The following is a 21,060-nucleotide window of genomic DNA, read 5'->3' as shown; positions in this document are numbered from 1 at the left end:
AGTATGTCACTTACAGCCCAGTCCTGTGCACTCAGAGGTAATAGAGTTCAGTGGGACTTATTCCCAGATATGTATAATATTACAGCCTCAGAGCTCTATTTTTTTTAATCCATTGTCTTTCAGTAGCATGCTGCCTCTTCCACTAATGATGATGCTGGTTTTTGTGAATGCAGTTTGTCACAGGGTCCCTAGGAACAAATGCAAGAGGAAGAGACAACCTGGGTTTCCTCCAGGAAAATACGCATGAAATGAGCCCAAGATTTCACCTCTTCCAGAAAGTCAAACCTGTTTTTTTTGCCATGCCGCCTTTGCAGGATTTATGAAATGTGATATGCTTGCTTTCGTTTGCTTTAGGTTGCTACGTTCTGCTTGTTGACCAAAGCCACCACTCCTGATCCTCTTTAGAAATCCCCGGCATAAATCAATTGCTGTTTCTGTTTGGGCCAAGAGGGCGGAGGGGTTCTGAAACACAATCATCTCACTTATCTCTCCCTCTGGAAACACCCTTTTGAAAGTCTGGTCAGCAGGTGAGAAAAGGACTTTGACTCCACTGTTATAGCAGATGAATCTCAAGGGGTGTCCAGAGCATTGTGTAGTCCTGTTTTGTTGGGTAAGTTTCAGTTAGTAAGGCTTGGGGAGGAGGACAAGATGCTTGGATCAGTCAGGTCGACCACTTGACAAGACTCTTGGCTGCTAAATCTATCTAGCAGGGAGAGGATTAATGCCTCCTTGCGAGAGGGGGTGGTCCCTGCTTGTACATGGTTCTCCCTCTCCCTGTTTTATTCTCACAACAACCCTGTGAGGGAGGTAGGGCTAAGAGTCCATGAGAGACGTTACCCAGTGAGCTTCATGGCTGAGTGCGAACTAGATGCCCATGGGAAGCCTATAAGCAGAATCTGACCACAACAGCATTGCATCTGACAGTGGAGATAGAAGCCACAGTAGCAAAACTCTTTTACCTGTCTGTTTGTCTGTTTGTCTGTTGTGTGAGACGGCGCTTCACCCCACCTTACCCCCATGTGTCAGTCAGTCCAGCAGTTTGCCACAAACAGCACCTTCGATAAGTGCTAGGGAAAGGAGGAAAGAAGGCTGGGAGTTTGGAGTTTGCTCAAGCACCTATAAGGCAGCATCAGGTTACCGGGAAAGGGGGTGGGCCCATGCAAATCACAGCTGCTCTGGGTGGCTTAAATAATTTTTTTAAAAAAACCATTACAGGTCTCGGGAGTTAAATGCAAAGTGAAAAGGTGGAGTACTCGGCCCGGATGCAACTCTCTTTTGCTCCAGAGCCAGGGCACCTGAAGGGATGTAGTCCCAGAAAATGAGATACTACCACTGCGCGTGGGAACAGAGTGACTGACCCACCTTTGGCTCTCACTTCTTCCTGCTTGGCAGTTGTGGTGGTGTTTTTAAGCACGGAAGAACTAAATATCCAACCGCAACATTTTTTGTTTCAAAAGAGGGACGCCAAGTGTCCCCTTTCCCGCTCCTCCAGCGATGCCCCCACAGGAGCTACTGGATTACTCCTCGCCCACCTTGAGAAGATGCAGCACCCCCAGCAGAGGAAGCGGCTCCGAGCTGGGCATCAAGTGCGTCCTCATAGGAGATGGGGCAGTCGGCAAGACCAGCCTCATTGTCAGCTACACAACCAACGGATACCCAGACCAGTACCAGCCCACTGCGCTGGACACCTTCTCAGGTAAGCAGAGCGGAGCCTGGGCAGCTTCTTCCATCCTGATATGTGTTGGGCTACATTTTGCCACAATGGGGTACATTGTGGTCTGTTGTCATTTTGGCACTCTGCGTCCTAAGACCTTTCGCAGTGACAAGTGGGATACAAAGTTCATAATTAATAGATCAATGGCACGTGTGACAATTGTGAATATATTGAGATGTATATTATTGAGATATATATCGAGATACATATTATTAAACTGCTGGGTTAAATGACTGTGTTTTATTAGAATAAGATGTTGTAATTTAATACTGTTTGCAATGTAAGAAGTCTGAGTGGGGAGGTTAGCCTGCATAGGGATTAAAAATATATATACATACATATTAAGAAGCAATTAAGTAAGCATGCAAATGATTGCTTCCCCCCCCCCCCGCTGTGCATGGGAGGCAGAAATTCACCAGGTGAAGCTATCTACAACAGGCAGATGCAGAGACAGGGAAAACTTTGCCTATTGAATATTGCCAGAAGAAAATGATTGGGGGGGGGGGGCTACATGTGTTCTCTGTTCCAAGCAAAGACTTTTGGATCTTCTCTTCTTGGGTGTAATTGGAGTCGTAGTGGAGGGGCTGCAGCTGCAAACAACCAGCCTTCTGAGCTCAGTATCATATAATTGGCCAGCCAGTTGCAGCAATCTGGTGCTGTTCATCTGTACTGTAAAGAAAAAGATTGGGAAGCAATTTAACCTGATCCCTTACAAAACTTCATTGGCATCACAACCCAATGCATGTCTGCTCAGAGAAGTTAAGTGGCACTTCCTCCCAGAGAGGCTGCTTTCCTATAAATGCTGAGTACAGTGGCCTTCTTTGCCTGTTGCTTTAAGCCACAGTTAAACTTAGCTATCTGCTCGTGCAGGCGAGGGGGTGGGGGAAAGGGAAGGAATTACAACCACTTCATTCATCAAAGTTTGATGGGCTTGTGGTTTGTCTCACTACAGATAAACCATGAACTGTCACCAAGGTTTGTTCATGCTTTGGGAGAGAAAAACCCGAGCCCTGGTTTGGTTGTAAAGCTAAGCTAAGCCAAACCATAGCTTAGCTCCTGGTAGCAGGGCAGCAACAAAAGCTTTCCCTTTAAACTACTGTATAATTAAGCTTCTGTGTGATTTAAAGTGATGTGTGAACGAGGCCATTATTTAAAGCACCAGTAGCCATATGTATCTTACCCACCAATATTGAATCAGTGTCAGTAGCTTTAAGAGGTTCTGAAAGAAAATAAAAAAGCTGTAAAGTGGACACATCTTGAACCCTTAAAAAAAATATTGCAAAGCAAACAGGTTTGGTCTTCTACCCGAAACATGGGTGGCAACACTCTCGCTTAGCTTAGCTAACTGTGGAAGACTGTTCAACTGGTTTTGGGTGTTTGTAATTGGGAGAGTTAACCTCAAGAGATTGTGTTTCCAGTTCAAGCATAGGAAAAGAGGAGAGAGCAGTTGTGACATTTGAAGCTCTGTTAGTAATTCATTTATTAGGATGAAACTCCCCATAGCACGTGGGGCTTGATTGCCTTCAGCTCTGTACAAACAGGAGGTTTCCCACACTGCAGCTCATGTGATAGGGCACTGAACTGGAAATGCAGGAAGGATCATATGGAAGGTAGAAAAAGAAGCAGACATTTGGAGGGATTGTTTGCCAACTGACAGAACATGCTCTGAGTTCTGTTCTTCTTAGGGAGTAAGATCAGGCATGATTTTACTATGGTGGCATACATTTCCACTGGAAGAGTATAGTGGTTAGAGTGTCGGACTAGGAGACCAGGCTTCAAATCCCCACCCAGCCATGAAGCTCACTGGGTAACTCTGGGCCAGACACTGTCTTTCTCAGCCCAACCTACCTCACAGGGTTGTTGTGGGGATTAAATGAGGCAGGGAAGAACCATGTACATTGTACACCATCCTGAGCTCCTTGGAGAAAAAAAGTGGAGATCTGAATCCTGGTCTCCCAGGTCCGATGTTCTAACCATTACTCCATACCACTACTCAGTATGGAGCACAGTAAAACACCAAGCATTAAACAACTTCCGTAAACAGGGCTGCCATCAGATGTCTTCCAAAACCCAGATAATTGTTTATTTCCTTGACATCTGGTGGGATGGTGTTCCACAGGGCAGGAGTGACTACTGAGAAGTCCCTCTTCCTTGTTCCCTGTAACTTCACTTCTCAAATGAGGGAACCGCCAGAAGGCCCTTGGAGCTGGATCTCATGATAAGGGTGGAGACACTTCTTCAGATATACAGGGTCAAAGCCATAGGTGTGAGTCGTGCATCTGGGGAACCACCGATGAGGGAAATCACCCCCTCTCCCTGGCAAAAGTCTCTGCCAATATACGTAATACGGGATCAGAAATTCCTTGAGATGTTCTGGACCCAAGTTGTTAAGGACCCAAGTTTGTTTGGTTATTCTTCCATTTGGAAAGTCCAATTTCATCATTGTTATGGTCAACAGATGCATTTTCAAAAAATGGAAGTTAATATTTATTCATTTATATATTACATTTCTTTGCTGCCATTCCTTCTAAATGGACAGCAAATGCATCGGCGTTGAAACAGTGCAAAATTAAGCATCTGGGCTTATTTATTACAAACACAATCCTCTTTCCTTCAATATTAAGAATTAATTTTAGGCTTCAAAGGGATTTCATTAGAACACAAGCTGTTGCCATGTGTGTCTAAATTATCTGGCTCCCAGCCTTTTCACCCCATTGGGGCCTGCCCTGCCCCACACTCTCTCAAGGCTCTTCAAAGGCCATTAGTCCCCGCCTCAAGAGAGTTTCTGTCAGTCTGGATGCCTTGTAAGGAGAAGGGAGCAAAAGGCACAGCGGGTGAGAACCAGGTGTGAGAGCCTCTCCTTGTATTGCCTGTGAATTGCATAGGCAAAGAGATTACCTGTGGAAAGAGGAGGGACTGTTTATTCATTGCATCTATAATTAGGATGGAGAATTTCGGGTGCCAGGAGGCAGCTGTGTGGAATGATGGTTCCAAAGTCAAAAGGGGATTGGAGCATTCTTGGGTCTTAAAAGACACTAGCAGATTTCACGCTGGAACCCTGCACAAAAGGTCAACCAAATATTTTTGATGAAGTAGGTCATTGCCTTTAAGGTGTCAGGGCACAATGTGTCTTCCTTGCAGCCTTCCTTAACCCTTGCTGCAAAGGCTGCAACCCCATGCAGGCTAACTTGAGAGCCAGCCTTATTGAACACATTGGGATTTACTTCTGAGTAAACAGGGAAGTGTTCTTGGACAGTGTTCTCGAAGTGACCAACATGAGTTTGACCAAACTGCGGGAGGCAGTGGAAGACAGGAGTGCCTGGCGTGGGGTCAGGAAGAGTAAACAACAACAAACAGGGAGAGGGTGGGGGTTTAGAAAGAAATGGCTGAAATCCATTTACTTGAGAGTAAAGCCCATGGAATTTTATTTGGTTTTTTTAAATTGTACCTGAAGTCTGCTCTTCACCAAATGGCCAAAAACAGATAAAACCATTGCAAATCTGGAAACGAAATCACAAAATTCTGAAGCTGTCTTTGGAAACAGTCAGAAAACGATTGCATCAATTTCTTGGTATCAATTTGGCTAGGTTCCGTCAGCCCTTTTGAAAGTTTCCAAAAAGTCTGCCTCTTTATATTTTGGAAACAGTGGTAGTAAAGTAGAACACATCTTGACAGATATTTGGGGCACCTGTGGGAGTAAAGGGTGTACATCTTCAGCATGTTTTAATTGAGCTGCTTGAAGTAGGGTAATAGGGGTGGTGCAGGTAAAGAAAAAACTACTGGTAAACTGCGGGAGGCAGTGCAAGACAGGAGTGCCTGGCGTGCTATGGTCCATGGGGTCACGAAGAGTCGGACACGACTAAACGACTAAACAACAACAACAACAAACCTTAGATAAACTAGGCCCCAGTTTGAATCTCACCTTTGCTCTAATCTCACTAGGTGGCACTCTCTTTTGCTTAGCCTCCTGTCTGCATAATGGGGGACGAATCTACCTTACACAATGGTTGCAAGGATTACGTATATGAAATACTTTGAATGCTTTAAAGTGCTCAATAGAATTGAGTCTTACTTTTACCTTAGGATCTGGCTGTAAAACAGTTTCACCTTTTATTTGATTTCTTTCGTTATTTATAAAATATTGACATACAGCTTGGAATATACAGAAATGGCGAAACTTACCAGAAGAGTAAGAAATCAAGATAAAAAATTTTTTTAAATAAAATAATGGAAATGGTTTATTGAATATTTACAGATAAATTATAAACAGATAAAAACTTTGGCAGGATTATTGTAACAACCTGCAGTATATATTTAAAGAAGATGAATAAATGAGTAAATTAGGTTAATTTGGATTTTTTAAAAAAAAATTAAGGAACTGCAGAAAGAGGGGGAGGTAGGTCAAGTTTTGAAATGTCAAAATGAATGTAAAATTAGTGAAATGTATAAAATCAGTGAAATGTATAAACTTGTAAAGTATAAATAAATAAATAAATAAAATGGAAAAATGTACATACAGCTAGTCATAAAAAAATATATATCAGAGCGGTTTAGAACAATTATACTATAGAAGCCATATAAAAATGTATTCTTAATTGGCTGCATAAGCCTGATGGAACAGAAAAGTTTAAAGGCATTTAAAGTTGAACCTTCCCCCTACACTGCACATAGACTCCCCTAGAAAAATGAGTAGTCTAGTGCAAATAGGCTGAGAATGTCTGGAGGCGACATCTCTGTTCTTTTAATTGGGAGCATGTGTAATGTTTAGATGGCAGGCAGACTGTGACTCAGAGAGCAGAGACATCAATTTCATATGTCAGCGGTCATTCCGCTGGTGGTCATTTAGTAGAACAGGCATCCCCAAACTTCGGCCCTCCAGATGTTTTGGACTACAATTCCCATCTTCCCCGACCACTGGTCCTGTTAGCTAGGGATCATGGGAGTTGTAGGCCAAAACATCTGGAGGGCCGCAGTTTGGGGATGCCTGTAGTAGAGTGATTAATCTATTTTCAGGTTTCACCTGTTGCTTTCATTGTTGTGTTTTACTGAATTGATCTGTTATTTTCTGCACTGTCCTGAAATCTAATATGGTTGAGGGGAGTATATAAATGTTCAGGGGCAAACCTAGTGGCTGGTTAGGTTGCCGCCCCCCACCCCCTGGGGTACTGGGAATGGGGATGGCGGCGCAGAAATCTCGCCTCACACCTCTCCACTTTTTGAGTTTCTGGTCCATATTCTCACCTGGCTTCAGAGGCGCCACTACAATTCCTGGCCAAGGGTGCAAATGAGCCTCAGTTCTTCTACTGAGAAGCAGTTTCCTTACATTGGAACTCTGGGGGCTGGGTATTTAATATTGTGAAGGCTGTGACAGCTTTTGCTCCACACCCGATTCAACAACAGCTGATCGCTAACCTTTGGGAGACCAGGCAAGGCCTCATCCTGATTAGGGGCTATTGTATATGGCTATCTTCCTGATCTTCAAATTTATTTGCAAGATATGGCAACAGCAGCTTAATTGCTCTTTCTGTCCTGTGCCTCCGGTGTTCCCGGTGCTCACAGAACAGGCTTTGCAATCTTCTTTTCGAAATGTGTTTGTTTGTTTTTGACACTCCTCCAAGGACTCAAGCTAGGATACAATGCACCCTTATCTCGTTTTCTTCTTCACACAATAGCAGCCGGAGAGATAGTGGCTTATCTAAAGATGGCCAATGAGTTTTCATGTTGTCGTTTAGTCGTGTCTGACTCTTCGTGACCCCATGGACCAACGCACGCCAGGCACTCCTGTCTTCCACTACCTCCCACAGTTTGGTCAAACTCATGTTTGTAGCTTCAAGAACACTGTCCAGCCATCTCGTCCTCTGTCGTCCCCTTCTCCTTGTGCCCTCCATCTTTCCCAACATCAGGATCTTTTCCAGGGAGTCTTCTCTTCTCATGAGGTGGCCAAAGTATTGGAGCCTTAGCTTCACGACCTGTCCTTCCAGGGAGCACTCGGGGCTGATTTCCTTCAGAATGGATAGGTTTGATCTTCTTGCAGTCCATGGGACTCTCAAGAGTCTCCTCCAGCAATATAATTCAAAAGCATCAATTCTTTGGTGATCATAGTTTTCATAGGTAAGCACTTATTTGATCCCTGGTTCCCATGCCCATGGCTAAGTCCACACTATGCTAGGGTGGCCATCTGCCCTGCTTTACAGAGGAATGGTCCTCTGTTGAAAGGTGCCCTTCGTTTCAAGGGCTGCCCAGTCCAAATCTGGTTTAAAGACTAAAAAACCCACCAGAAAGTAAAACTGGAAGCTGCCCTTCAACACTGAAAGCACCTGGGCAGCAAACATGCAGGTCCTGGTCTTCCCCACTATGGCAAGATGTGTTGTATTTATATTTAATACAGTGGTACCTCGAGTTACAGACGCTTCAGGTTACAGACTCCTCTAACCCAGAAATAGTACCTCAGGTTAAGAACTTTGCTTCAGGATGAGAACTGAAATCTTGCTTTAGCGGCACGGCGGCAGCAGGAGGCCCCATTAGATAAAGTGGTGCTTCAGGTTAAGAACGGACCTCCAGAACGAATTAAGTTCTTAACCCGAAGTACCACTGTAATAGTAATTAATTTTAAATCTGTAGTATATGCACAGGTCATGTGAATCGCTTTTTTGTTGCATTTCCTCTTTTCGGTGAGGCCTAAGGGGACGTGGGTGGCGCTGTGGGTTAAACCACTGAGCCTAGGGCTTGCCGATCAGAAGGTTGGCGGTTCGAATCCCCGCGACGGGGTGAGCTCCCGTTGCTTGGTCCCAGCTCCCGCCAACCTAGCAGTTCGAAAGCACGTCAAAGTGCAAGTAGATAAATAGGTACCGCTACAGCGGGAAGGTAAATGGCGTTTCCGTGCGCTGCTCTGGTTTGCCAGAAGCAGCTTTGTCATGCTGGCCACATGACCTGGAAGTTGTACACCGGCTCCCTCGGCCAATAACGTGAGATGAGCGCCTCAACCCCAGAGCCGGTCACGACTGGACCTAATGGTCAGGGGTCCCTTTACCTTTTAAGTGGCCACCACCATAAGTGACTATTCACTGCACCTTCAAGGGGCTGCCTCAAATTAGGGTGTACGTCAAATTAGAGTCCATAGGGACATTGTCATGAGTTCTGCCTTCCAGGCCAAGCTGCAATACATGGCTAAACTTGCTCATCTTATTTATGAGCAAGAAAAAGTCTGAGCCACATGGTCAAATCTGATCAGCTATACAGCTGAATAAGTTGTCTAACAAAACAAAACCCAAACTAAGGTCTGCTGAATAACAACCCCACTGGAGTTTCCCTCCACAAGCTTCTCAAAAGATTTGTCGTTTGTTTTTTATGCCCTGTCCACAGACCTTCTGTCAGGGGGTTAGGCTTCTCTTATGGAAATAATCACGTTTTCCCAGAACCCAAATTACTGTATAATGTTTGGAGGATGTCTGCAGGCAGCACATCTTTGTTGTGTAGTTTATGGGAGAACCACACACACAAGCACACACAGGTAGGTTTGCAACAACAAGGCTTGCCTGCCTTTAGAATACAGTGGTACCTCTGGTTACGAACACTTCGGGTTACAAACTCTGCTAACCCGGAAGTAGCTGCTCCTGGTTGCAAACTTTGCCCCAGGATGCGAGCGGAAGTCGTGCACTGGCAGCAATAGGAGACACCATTAGCGAAAGCTTGTCTCAGGATAAGAACAGTTTCAGCTTAAGAACAGACCTCCGGAATGAATTAAGTTTGTAACCAGATCTGTAACAGATCATGAGTGGTAAGTGCCATTACCTTCTCCCTGGTAAGTGACCAGAGAGAAGATAATGGCATTCAACAAAGCAAATTTTATGTATATATTGTTACTATCCACAGCACCTCCACCTAATAAGGATTCAGTTTCAATTTGTTGGCCCTTGTCCGGCCCATCACAAACTCTACACACTGGCCCAGCTTCTCTGATTGAGGTAGAATTGAAATATAGAGTGGGTGTCATCTGCATATTGATGAAGCCACACGCCAAACCCCCAGCACCACCCAGCAGTTTCATGGAAGCATTTAATAATACAAGACGGGGAGGTCTAAACCACTGAGCCTCTTAGACTTGCCGATCAGAAGGTCAGCGGCTCAAATCCTTGTGATGGGATGAGCTCCCGTTGCTCTGTCCCAGCTCCTGCCAGCCTAGTAGTTCGAAAGCACGCCAGTGCAAGTAGATAAATAGGTACCACTGCAATGGGAAGGTAAACGGCGTTTCTGTGAGCTCTGACTTCTGTCAAAGTGTTCTGTAGTGCCAGAAGCGGTTTAGTCATGCTGGCCACATGACCCAGAAAGCTAGCTGTGTGGACAAACGCCGGCTCCCTCGGCCTGAAAACAGAGCTGAGCACAGCACCCCATAGTTGAATTTGACTGGCTAAGCAGAAAATCTCCAATGCTATTCTCTGGTAATGGTCCTATTGATAGAAACAGAGCCACCGTAACACAGTGCCCCCAATTCCTACAGTACACCAGGAGGATACTATGGTCAGTGGTATGAAACATAGCCAAGAGGTCCAACAGACTCAACCGGGTACCATTCTGTCTGTCACTCTCCCAAATATAATCAACCAGGGTGGCCAAGGCTGTTTCAATGCTATATTGTATTCAAATCTGAAGCCAAGCTGAAATGGGTGCAGGTAATCTGCTGTATCCAGGGATGGCAGCCACCACACAATCACCCTGCCCAGTAAGTGATTATTGCAACTGAGCGGTAGTTATCTAAAACCTCAGGTTCTGGGGAGACCATCATCAGGCGGGGATGCACCACTGCATCCTTTAATGCAGTGGGCATCTTCTCCTCCATGAGTGAGGCATTAAGTGCTCCCTATAGTCATCCAGTCAATCCTCCTTTGCTTAAAAGGCATGATGGGCTATGGCCAAGAGAGAATACAATGGGCTCGATCCCTTCCAGAGTCCTGTCCCTCCTCAGGTTGCAACAACAACTGATCTCACAAACCTCAAGCAGACAATGCTCTAAGCACATGGTTAGCTGCTTTCTCTTCAAGGCTGGATTTCAACAGCCCATTCACCACTTGGAAAGGCCACACTGGGCAGTCCACTGAGGAGGCATACAGTGTACAAAGACAGCCCCATGGTTATCATGTCCTGAGGCAGAGCAGAAAATTGGCCCTGACACAGATCTGGGTCCATGTCACAAACAACCTAGAGAGAAGTGGGGTGGGTGCTACATCACCAACACCCCAGGCTGCTCTGCAGCTCAGCCCCTCTGGTGCAGATTCTCATATCCAGTTCCCAGACAGGCTTCCTGGTGAGAAATTAGTTTCCCATGCTTTTACAGGTTGAGATCTGAGCTCCCGATAACCTGTCATTTCAAGTTAGTTCGTCACTCGGGGTCAGAAATATGCATAAATATTGACCTTCAACCACCAAACTATCCTGTTTAGCCTGCTTCTCCATTATGCTGAAATTCTTCCATTGCGTAGGGGAGGGACCAATGCAAGGTTTAAACTTAGAGAGACCTACAAAATTGTAGTGATGGGGGAGAAAAGAAGCAAACTTCCTCATACTGAGGTACTGTGCATTATACGCTTGGCCAAATGCATTTGGATGCCCTGAAATGGGGTTCTCAGTTTTGCACCTTTTCACACTGCCATCACGTACTCTTCTCTCTGTTGCCATCATTCACAAATGAACCCCGTGCTCCTCCTCTCTCTCCCAACTTCTTTCTCTTTCCTCTTTCCTGATTCTTTTCCAGTTGGGCTTCACCCAGGTAAGGAGAGGGAGATAAGCACAGGCAGTTACTAAGGAAATGTGTGTGATTTTCCTCCTTCAGCAGAATGGAGGGCAGTAATAGTTGAGGGGCTGTCCTGAAACCACCTAGTCCAGGGTTTATCCCTAACCAATGCCATTCTGGCTGGGGCTGATAGGAGTTGGATCCCAATAATATCTGGAAGGCCACAGATTCCCCCAAACCTGATGTACAGGGTAGGCTGCAAAGTGATAGAAGCAATAAATCCCCAGTGAACTTACGGCCTGTATCCTATTGGTTCACAGTTCTCACATGAATTTCTGATAAAGTATTTGGGGCAGTATACAACTACCACATCCTGTTGGTGCCTATATTTCCGCTTGCTCAACAGGACATCCCCCCTACACACGTCCTGCATCTTCCCTCAAATACTGTGCATGCCAGTTATTTATTTCCCAGTTAAGCCCCACCCATGGGATTGGCAAATACTTAGAAATGAGACACCAAGCGGGAAATGCTCAGCATCTTGGACATCAAAGTAGAATCTTTGGATCAGGAACAGGTTTCCCTTCTTTCTGGGTGGTCAGCCATCTCCCATCCATAAGGAAGTGATGTATTTTCCACCAGCTCTTCTGATGGCTGAAGAGGCACTCTAGGACCTTGAGCTATCCCTGCCTCTCTCTTTTTTTACCTGTTTTTGCGCTCATGTGGAGCCACGTTTAAACCCCCTTCTCACCCAACACAGCGGCAGGCAAAGATGTTCATTGCGCTCCAAACATTGAACCCTAAAAATCAATAAGGAAACCTCTTTTTTGACCCGGTCACATGATGAAGAGGCAACCGTGTGTGGGGATATTCAGGGTTGGCCCAATAGGTTTCACTGTGTGAAGGCCTTGCTTAGACCCAGATATGTTCCATCTGGCGCATAGCCCCTTAGAAAGAAAGAAGCTATGAGCCAGGAGACCAGCTCCTGAAGGTGAGGCCTGGCTGGAAGAGTTTGTTGCTACCCTTTGCAGAATCCTAGGCCTCATCAAGAAAGACACACGTTCTTTTGTAATTCATGAAATAAACAGCAAAGGGCAAGACATCCACCGGCGTAGTCCTGAGTGGGGAATCGGATGCCCTCCTAACATTGTTGGACTTCAACTCCTGATATCCCTGACCATTCCAGTGACCCTGCTTTTGTATCTGTTTTGGCACATTGAGCCAACCAAAGTGTTTTGGCTTTCCCTGTGTCTCACTTGCTACCTTTAACACCTTGGCTGCACTTCAAGGAACATCCAAGCCCAGCCCATGTGACAGCTTGGAGGCCTTCATTGCCTAGGAGCCTGCCTGGCCGCTGAGGCAGCATGTAATGAAATTACTGCAGTGAAAGCTGATGGCTCCGTTCTAATTGTCCCAAGCCTAAGAGGAGTTTGTACTCCCTTTTTCTTTAATCAAAACCCCCAACCTACTTATTTAATATTTAAACTACTGTGGGATCTTCAACAGTAACTTTGTATGTATCTTACTGCCTTTCCGTGGCGTAGGATTTTCCACAAATAATGCACTGTGGCTGTGCTCTTGTCTGCGTTTCAGTAAGTTTCTGTTTTTCTGCAGTCCCAAAATGCTCCTTGATTCTGTAGTCCCCAAACGCCTGCTTGTTTATCCTTTGATGCATTTGCAGATCTCTCCTCAAACTTGTGCTTCTGAGAATGGAGAGCTCACATTTTCTAAGTGCTCAGTGTGCAATATGTGCAATATTTTGTAGCTGGAAAAATTAGTGGTCTTCTCCCCCCCCCATTCATGGTAACGGCTATTGCAGAGGTAGCCAAAGTGTCAGTGGGGGTGGTGTCCTCTGGGTACAACCTCCTTCCTCCGCAACACATAAAGTTTTATTTATTTTAAAATTGGACATTTCACCACACTCCCTCTTTCCTGTGTGGGAGTGCACATCTCACCATGGAAAAAAAGGAAAAGAAAGGGCTTTACAAAGGCACCATCTAGTAGCTCCATTGTCATTGAGATTTGGGGTGGGGTGGGGAAGGAGCTGAGACACAGGCGAAAATGTGATCAGGGCACCCTTTGCCCCACTGCGCTGAAAGGCCCCAAGGAAGGGAGAGTTATTTCGCTTTTGCTCTGAATAGATCAATGTAAATTCTGAAGCAGGATTGTTTGTGGTCACCTGCTAATGGCATAAAGCCTGAGAAAAGTTTAACTCTGTCTCTCTACAAAATAAAGAACCCATACACACCCCAGTTGAGGAAAGGACACAGTGGCAATATCACTAGTTGGTGCTAAGTATGGGCTATTGTTGCCTTTAGCACAGGATGTCTGCTTCTCTTGATTACACACGCCTGCTAATTATGCATTTTGTCTTGGGTCGTTGTTTTTCTTTATTACCCTGCCTCTACAGTCTCTGTAAGCTACCCCCAATATCTGTTAATGTTGCAGAGCTTGTGTTGCTCACAGCTTCACTCTGGGTTACGGTAGCTGATCAAGGTAGCTGATAAGACTTTAAAAATATATTCCTCCATGGTATATTTCCCTTCATCAGTCATTCATTTGCGTATTGTCACACACATGGTCTCATCTGTCTTGTTTTTTGTCTTGTGGAGAGAAGCTACAAAATAGTGGCATACTTCCAGTGGAGGATGGCTCCCATTGGGACTGGTAGGGTGGAAGGCAGAGAGGACAACGGCAAATGGAGTCAAAGCCAATGACAGGCAGAGCCAACTATTTATCCTAGAAGCATAAAACTGCAGAGTTGGAAGGGCTCCTGGGGGTCATCCAGTCCCTGCAATGGAACCTGTACCAGGGTGGGCAGAGAGCTCTCCTTCACCGAAAGTCTTCAAACAGAGGCTAGACAGAGATGTTCCCTAGCTCTGCATTTCTGCACTAACCAGAAAACTGGACAATATTGTATACAAGGGCCCCTTCTGCATCATTCTGCAGTGTTTCCATTTGAAAATAGATGTAGGCTGTCCTGGCAATGGAGGGTGTATCTGCATCTGTGCAATGACGTAGTTATACCAAGATAACAATCGCCACTTCCTCCTTTCTTTATCTGGGGCAGGTGCAGGGAGGAAAAGGCACAGATAACCAAATCAAGGGCAAGGTTTTCAAATGTGCATCAAGTAACTACACCCACCCACCCTTGTGGGTGATCTAGTGTAAACCTAGGTTGAAAGCATCATGTTGAGTTCGGACATGAATGATTCCAGACTGAGAAAACTTCATGTTTGTGGTTCGAATGGGATAGTGTATACACAGCCTAAGTCACCGGGATTTGTGCACTAGTAGAAGAAAACTGGCCTGCTGCAAAGGGATTGCATGGAACCTGCAAGGGAAAGGCCTTTGTATTGAAATTGAAACTTGCTAGGTTGGTTTGTTGTTTTTCAAAACCATACTGCAATTATGGAACAGTGTTGTTGCAAACATTGCACAAATAATTCACTAGTACAGTTTCGCTGTTGACAGTAAACTACACTGGCTATTCATGGCTGGTTCCATCCCTTCATTAGTGTGGCAGCAAAAGAAGGGAGTAGCTGGACATATGGAGGAACGCTTGCCTTTCAAATGGCTGTTTTTTTGACACACTGCAGCTCATCACATTCAAAGAGCTCCTAGGTATATTAAAAGGGGAATATGTTAGTAGATAGGTATGAAATATATCCAGCATTTTCCCCCCTCCCAACCTTCTCTCTCTTTCTGTTTGCAGTGCAGGTCCTGGTAGATGGGGCACCACTTCGTATCCAGCTGTGGGACACTGCAGGACAGGTGAGACCCATAAATTAAAGGAGAATACAGGTTTGAGTTCTGATAGGGTGCCAGGAATGTCAGGAAGGTGATGAAAATCTGGGTCAAAGTGAAATTATGAGTGGCATTAATAATCACCCTTGTACAGCACATTTCAAGTTCTAAAGATGTTTCGGATACATCACCCCTGTAATCCTTACTACAGACTTACTAGGCCAATCTTATCAAATTAAGAAAAAGCCCTGCTGGATCTGGCCAAAGATCCATTTAGTCCAGCATCCTGTTCTCACAGTGGCCAACCAGAGGCCTGTCGGAAGCCTACAAGCAGGACCTAAATGCAACCGAACTCTCCTTACTTGTGATTCACCGGAACTGGTATTCAGAGATATACACAGCTGGATCCCTGTACCGCAGCTGAGGGTATGCAGTATTGTCACCTGATGAGTTTGTGTTTGAGGTAACATTAGAACTGGGGGCTCCAGGAATTGAAATCTGCTGAAGCCTCCACAGCCAGGGTTCTGAAAAATGTGGGGTACCTCTGTATAGAAGTGCAGCCCAAGCGTTTATTGGAATAACTGGCTTTGTTTGCTTGGCTGAATCCCTCTTTGTAGTGGAACTTAAAGTACCTTTTACATGGGCCAAACTTAGCTCCCTCTAGTCACGAGAGTGGGTGAGCTACCAAGTTGTCTCTGTTTCCCTTTGGTTACACTTGGAAAGCTCAAACTGTTTTGTTTCTTGGCTTCGGAAGGTTTGCTGGGACAAAGGATGAAAATGTATGCCAGGCATAGGCAAACTCAGCCCTCCAGATGTTTTGGGACTACAACCCTCATCATCCCTAGCTAACAGGACCAGTGGTCAGGGATGATGGGAACTGTAGTCTCAAAACATCTGGAGGGCTGAGTTTGCCTATGCCTGATGTATGCTTAGAGCTTTGTGGAAAAGACATTACTACATTTTATGAGAACCTTCTAGCTCAGGCATCCCCAAACTGCGACCCTCCAGATGTTTTGGCCTACAAATCCCATGATCCCTAGCTGACAGGACCAGTGGTTGGGGAAGATGGGAATTGTAGACCAAAACATCTGGAGGGCCGAATTTTGGGGATGCCTGTTCTAGCTTATAAGCCACAGCTAGTTTCTGCTGGTATGCATCACAAACCAAATTCAACATCTCCTATTTTTCCTCTGCAGGAAGACTTTGATTGCCTCCGTTCGCTCTGTTACCCTGACACAGATGTCTTCCTGGTCTGCTTCAGCGTTGTAAACCCCACATCCTTTCAGAACATTATGGAGAAATGGATCCCTGAAATACGGACACACAACCCCCAGACTCCCGTGGTGCTGGTGGGAACACAGTCAGATCTGCGGGACGACGTCAATGTGTTGATCAATCTGGACCACTATCATGCCGGGCCTGTGCTGAGAACTCAGGCCGAAGACCTGGCTGAGAAAATCCGGGCTCAGACTTACATCGAGTGCTCTGCTCTGACTCAAAAGAACCTGAAGGAGGTTTTTGACACAGCCATCATCAGTGCAGTTGAGCACAAAGCCCAACAGGAAAAGAAAATGACAGCCAAAGGAATAAAAACCCTCTCCAAGTGCCGGTGGAAGAAGTTCTTCTGTTTTGTCTGAAGCTGGTTTGGGAATGAAGAGGCCTAGAAGTGGGGATTGGACTTTGCACTTTCTGCCACAGAGGGCAAAGTGGCTAACTGAATCAAAAAGGGGCTCCAACAAGGAGAGTGTCGTGAGCCAAGGGGACGTGGAGCCCCAGGATTTGCTGGGTTGGGGTAGAACTTTCCTGGAAGACAGGAAGTGGACTTGTGTAGTAGTGCCAGGATACCAAATGGCTCATGCAATCTTAATAGAACTGGGGTGGTTTGAAGCTTCATGTACTGAGTTCAGTATTAAAGAACAGCCAAGCCTGTCATTTTAGGTACCCAGACAGCATGGGCAGTTTCCAGAACCTCCTCACAGCATCTTATTTAAACCCAGGAGAAGCCGATGCAGTGGGGTGGTGCCATGCCGCTGCCCCCGCCCCGCCCCCCCGGACAATGGCATTGCTGCTTATTGGGGCAAGGGCAGGGCTGCAGGGCCAGACTGACAGGTGCCGGTGTGCCCTCACAGTCTTGTCCTTCCCACAACCCTGCCCCATAATTTGAAGTGGTCCCTTTTTCAGGAGGGAAGCCAAGCAGCAGCACTCTCCACCGCACGGGATTAAACTTGAGATATATTCTTGAGGCTGATATCTCCTTTTCAAGGCGCAGGCAAGGATTTCTCTGGGAGACAACAATGTCAAATAGCATGGCCTGCTCAAGGAAAAAGTATATTTTATACTTTGCTTTCAGTCCTTCTTCAGGAAGCAGAATAAGCCCTCCAGGCAGCAGGGTGTTTCTATGAAGGAGTATCAGTTGTGTGGCACATCCTTAAAAGGACAAAACATTTTCTAGTGAAATGATATGCGGTGGTCCCTATGCTTCCACAATGCTATTCCAATACAGTACATAATTTTGGATATCTTTGGACTTCTTTTTTAAAAAAAAAGTTCCACCGAAAATGTATTTAAGGCTTTTGGTAGGGTAGGGAACCTTCCGGCATCTAAATGTGAATATTCCCCTCGTAAGATGGACCGAGTGCATTTGAAAGAACTGTAAGAAAATTTCACTGTTGTGTGAAACAAATACAGTATTGTAAAAGTGAGAAGATAAAATAGAAGGAGGGAAATGACAGTAAAGGAGAAGCATGTGACAAGAAGGGCAGAGAGATGGTAGGAATGAAGGAGGAGAGAGAGAGAGAGAGAGAGAGAGAGAGAGATACAGATACAGAGAGATACAGAGAGATACAGAGAGATACAGAGAGATACAGAGGGGGTTTAAGTAAGGTGAAAGGGAGGCATAAAGCAGCATTTCCCAATGTAGTGCCCTCCAGATGTTTGAACTTCCAGATCCCATCAGCACAGCTGGCTGAGGCTGGTGGAAGAAATCAAGAGACAGGATAAATCAGGCTGGCATAGAGGAATCAAGAGACAGGAGAGCAATGTTGTCATGGGGTTTAGATAATGTTAGCAGAGAGTTTTTTTGGTTTTTTGCACTAAGAAACCCTTCAGTGACCTCACCTCTTGATGGTTAGTCATACCTCAGATTCAAATGAAGGAAGATGCAATAGGGGAATTGTCATGGAAATAAGATCTTTGATGTGCTGTACTGAAATCAAGGAAAGAGACTGCCGTTCTTCCTGTATCAGGAAAGAACTGGCTTTGCGACCTATGGGTGGAGCGTGAGAGCCAGAAATTCTGGCAGCCCTGGAGTAGCAGAGATTCCCACCTATGGATAAGGATCCGAATGCAAGCCTGGACCTTTGTATAAGAGGTGAGAGTGGCTGCAAATTGTTCAGCACAGAAAAAGAAGTGGCACTGTTTTACTAAATACACAAGTATTTTGGAATTCACCAGTTTCTTAAATGCCAGGCTTCAGAAAGTGTGAATGAGAAGCGGGAACCTGAGTGGCTTTGCTTATTCCATTGATGTCTCCACAGGCAGGAAACTGTGTCCAGATCAGGGATTGACCATCGCGTGCGGTAATCATGCATATTTTCTTTTTACTACGCGTGGATACACTGGGAAGCCCAGCCATGACTTTCCAGCGTTTGTACGCCTTGTGTGATGATCAGCACACAGTTTGCATGTTGCTGTGTTTGAAGCAGTTCTTGATCATCGCTATTCTAGAGTTGTACAGCACACTTTTGCTGCACAAGTAGGAAACGTTGCATGTTGGGTCTTTATGCATTTCCATTGTACACGGGGAAAGTCCTGAAAGGAGGTTGGACATCCTGGCAGCCTTGTGTTGAGGACTGAATCTTAAAGGCAGTGCCAACAGCAGGAGTTCAAAGGCACTAAGCATGCTTCCCTTTTCCTCCAATACTAGGGAAGGTTGCATGAGTGTTGTCCGCTCATGTTTGTAGCATTGGAGGGATTCCAAGGAGTTCTTCCTGGGAAAGAAAGGATCCTCAATCCTGTTCCCATTGCCCTAGGGACTGTGTATCATACACTTTTTGTTTTGTTTCCAAATAAAGATGTTTTGTTTTAAGTATGAATGTGGTTCTGTGAATTGTTTTCATTGGTGGGAAATACCTTCACAGATTACCTGCAAATGGAAATCAATTCAAGGTAGCGAAAGCCTAGTGATGATGAGTAAGAGTCACATAACATTTTCTTCCCGCAGAAGTAACAAGACACAAGTTGCAAAATGGCAGGTGAATTTCAGCGATCCAAAATTAAACTGGGAAAATCGGACTCCTCAGCCTTAATCACACGTGTGTGGTTGAATTATTGAGGACCTCATTCTATATAGATTGCTAAATAAATAAGCCACAATATATCCCTCAAAAAGCAAAATAAACTGTTAGGAGCAGTTACAGACATAATTAATAAATATAGATAATACAGGTGCCATCATACACAAAGTAAACCATTGGGTGGAATTCAGTGTTGTGTTATTATAATAGTTCCATCTGTGCAACCAGTTCGGTTTTCTGCATCATTTCTTTTGGCAGTAGGAAAGGGTATCTGTGCTGTAAGGCCATTACTTTCCTAAAATCATTATTTCACAGCAAGCTACTTGGAAACCAGCAAAATAGACATAGACTAAGCACTTTAATCCTGCTGTAACCAACCGTCACTTGACCTGGCCAAGTTGCAGCATGCCTTGCTGCTTGGGCGGCAGCCAGGGGGGAGAGTTTCTGTTTTTGGTGTATTTAATTCTAAAGGAAATCTACAGTGACACAGATTTTAGAGTTGCTGAGTCAGCTGCTACTGCTGTTTTCCAGACTAACTGATGAGAAGCAATTTGATGGAAACCTATCTGACTGGGAGTGATAGCAAACTGTCAAAGAACCTTTGGAGTAATTCACTGCAAAAACAAAAGCATCATAGAATCATAGAATCATAGAGTTGGAAGAGACCACAAGGGCCATCCAGTCCAACCCCCTGCCAAGCAGGAAACACCATCAAAGCATTCTTGACATATGCCTGTCAAGCCTCTGCTTAAAGACCTCCAAAGAAGGAGACTCCACCACACTCCTTGGCAGCAAATCCCACTGCCGAACAGCTCTTACTGTCAAGAAGTTCTTCCTAATGTTGAGGTGGAATCTTCTTTCTTGAAGTTTGAATCCATTGCTCCATGTCCGCTTCTCTGGAGCTGCAGAAAACAATCTTTCTCCCTCCTCCATATGACATCCTTTCATATATTTGAACATGGCTATCATATCACCCCTTAACCTTCTCTTCTCCAGGCTAAATATACCCAGCTCCCTAAGCCGTTCCTCATAAGGCATCGTTTCCAGGCCTTTGACCATTTTGGTTGCCCTCTTCTGGGCACGTTCCAGCTTGTCAGTATCCTTCTTGAACTGTGGTGCCCAGAACTGGACACAGTACTCCAGGTGAGGTCTGACCAGAGCAGAATACAGTGGTACTATTACTTCCCTAGATCTAGATGCTATACTCCTATTGATGCTGCCCAGAATTGCATTGGCTTTTTTAGCTGCTGCATCACACTGCTGACTCATGTCAAGTCTGTGGTCTACCAAGACTCCTAGGTCCTTTTCACATGTACTGCTCTCAAGCCAGGGGTCACTCATCCTGTATTTGTGCCTTTCATTTTTTTTGCCCAAGTGTAGTACCTTACATTTCTCCTTGTTAAAATTCATCTTGTTTGCTTTGGCCCAGTTGTCTAATCTGTTAAGCTCATTTTGAAGTGTGATCCTGTCCTCTGGGGTATTAGCCACCCCTCCCAATTTGGTGTCGTCTGCAAACTTGCTCAGGATGCCCTCAAGCCCATCATCCAAGTCATCATCTTTTGTGAGTACAGCAAGCC

The 21,060-nt window shown here is 45.2% G+C and overlaps 1 protein-coding gene across 2 annotated transcripts; it reads left to right on the top strand.

The window, feature by feature from the left end:
* The first annotated feature begins 531 nt into the window (after nt 1–531).
* On the top strand, nt 532–20,327 carry RHOV (ras homolog family member V). Of its 2 annotated transcripts, none has more exons than XM_035111446.2 (4): nt 532–610; nt 1,216–1,696; nt 15,162–15,215; nt 16,385–20,327. In XM_035111446.2, the coding sequence occupies exons 2-4, from the start codon at nt 1,604–1,606 to the stop codon at nt 16,823–16,825; spliced, it is 588 nt and encodes a 195-aa protein (XP_034967337.1). In that variant the 5' UTR covers nt 532–610; nt 1,216–1,603; the 3' UTR covers nt 16,826–20,327. The 2 variants fall into 2 exon arrangements, with proteins under 2 accessions (XP_034967337.1, XP_034967327.1); XM_035111436.2 differs by having other exon boundaries at nt 15,157–15,215.
* The last annotated feature ends 733 nt before the right edge of the window (nt 20,328–21,060 follow it).

This window comes from Zootoca vivipara, chromosome 1 (assembly GCF_963506605.1).
Source record: "Zootoca vivipara chromosome 1, rZooViv1.1, whole genome shotgun sequence".
Taxonomy (NCBI): Eukaryota; Metazoa; Chordata; class Lepidosauria; order Squamata; family Lacertidae; genus Zootoca; species Zootoca vivipara.
Note: the sequence above shows the minus strand (reverse complement) of the source record. Positions and strands in the feature narration are given on the sequence as shown.